General features: G+C 32.8%; 1 protein-coding gene across 1 annotated transcript in view; it reads right to left on the bottom strand.

The window, feature by feature from the left end:
- LOC105450903 overlaps nt 1-905 on the bottom strand; it is a 31,600-nt gene that overhangs the window by 26,511 nt on the left and 4,184 nt on the right. The window contains 1 exon segment of the mRNA XM_011691009.1: nt 35-684. Within this exon segment, the coding sequence (XP_011689311.1) occupies nt 35-684 (650 nt within the window).

Genomic DNA, 905 nt, shown 5'->3' with positions numbered 1-905 from the left:
ATTCTTCTACGTTCTCTAATATTTCAAAATCTACCTTATCAATTACTTTTGTACCCGTTGTCTCTCCTCTTATGACTTTTTTTAAAGTTTTCCACATTCTTACAGGATCATTTTTATTATTATCTATCATGTTTTCGTAATACTCTTTCTTTTTCTTTTTAATTATCTTCACTACGGCATTTCTATCACGTTTAAATTGCAGCCAGTCTTGTTCATTGCACGTATATTTCGCCCTCTCGTATGCTTCATCCCTTTTCCTTGTAGCTATTCTTATGTCATCCGAAAACCATTTTTTTCCTTCCCATATCTTTGGAATTTTAAACCTTTTCTTTGGTGCTACAGTATCTAATGCCGCTACCATATTTTGAACAAATTTCTCTGCTCTTTCATTAACCCCTAAATTAACCCCTAAATTATCCCCTAAATTATTTGGTCGTTCTAATCTCTCCTCTACTGCATATAAAAATTCATCTATACTAAATTTGCTATAGTCCCTACTAATAAATTCTTTGTATTTTTCATTATTATTACTTGTGTTAAGTTCCACGCTTAACCATGAATGATCGGTTATCTTTGGCTTATCATATACTTTGCAGTTCACCTTAGTATTTGCAAAAACTAAATCTATTAAAGTTTGACTATTTTTAGTGATTCTAGTCGGTTTGTCTACGTATTGTTTCATACCTAAGCATAACATTTCCTTTATTAGTTTCTTCGCATAAAACGTATCCGCCATTAAATCTATATTAAAGTCGCCTAACATAATACATTGACCTTTCGTTACTAGGAGATCCACTATGTCCTCGATAAATCTTATGAAATCACCATCTGATGCGCTCGGTGAATGATACACACACACAATCACACCTTTATACATACTGTCTCTCATTTCAATCGCCACACAC

Source organism: Wasmannia auropunctata, unplaced genomic scaffold, assembly GCF_000956235.1.
Source record: "Wasmannia auropunctata unplaced genomic scaffold, wasmannia.A_1.0 LD336054.1, whole genome shotgun sequence".
NCBI classification, from domain to species: domain Eukaryota; kingdom Metazoa; phylum Arthropoda; class Insecta; order Hymenoptera; family Formicidae; genus Wasmannia; species Wasmannia auropunctata.
The sequence above is the reverse complement of the archived record's forward strand: the minus strand, read 5'-3'. Positions and strand labels throughout refer to the sequence as shown.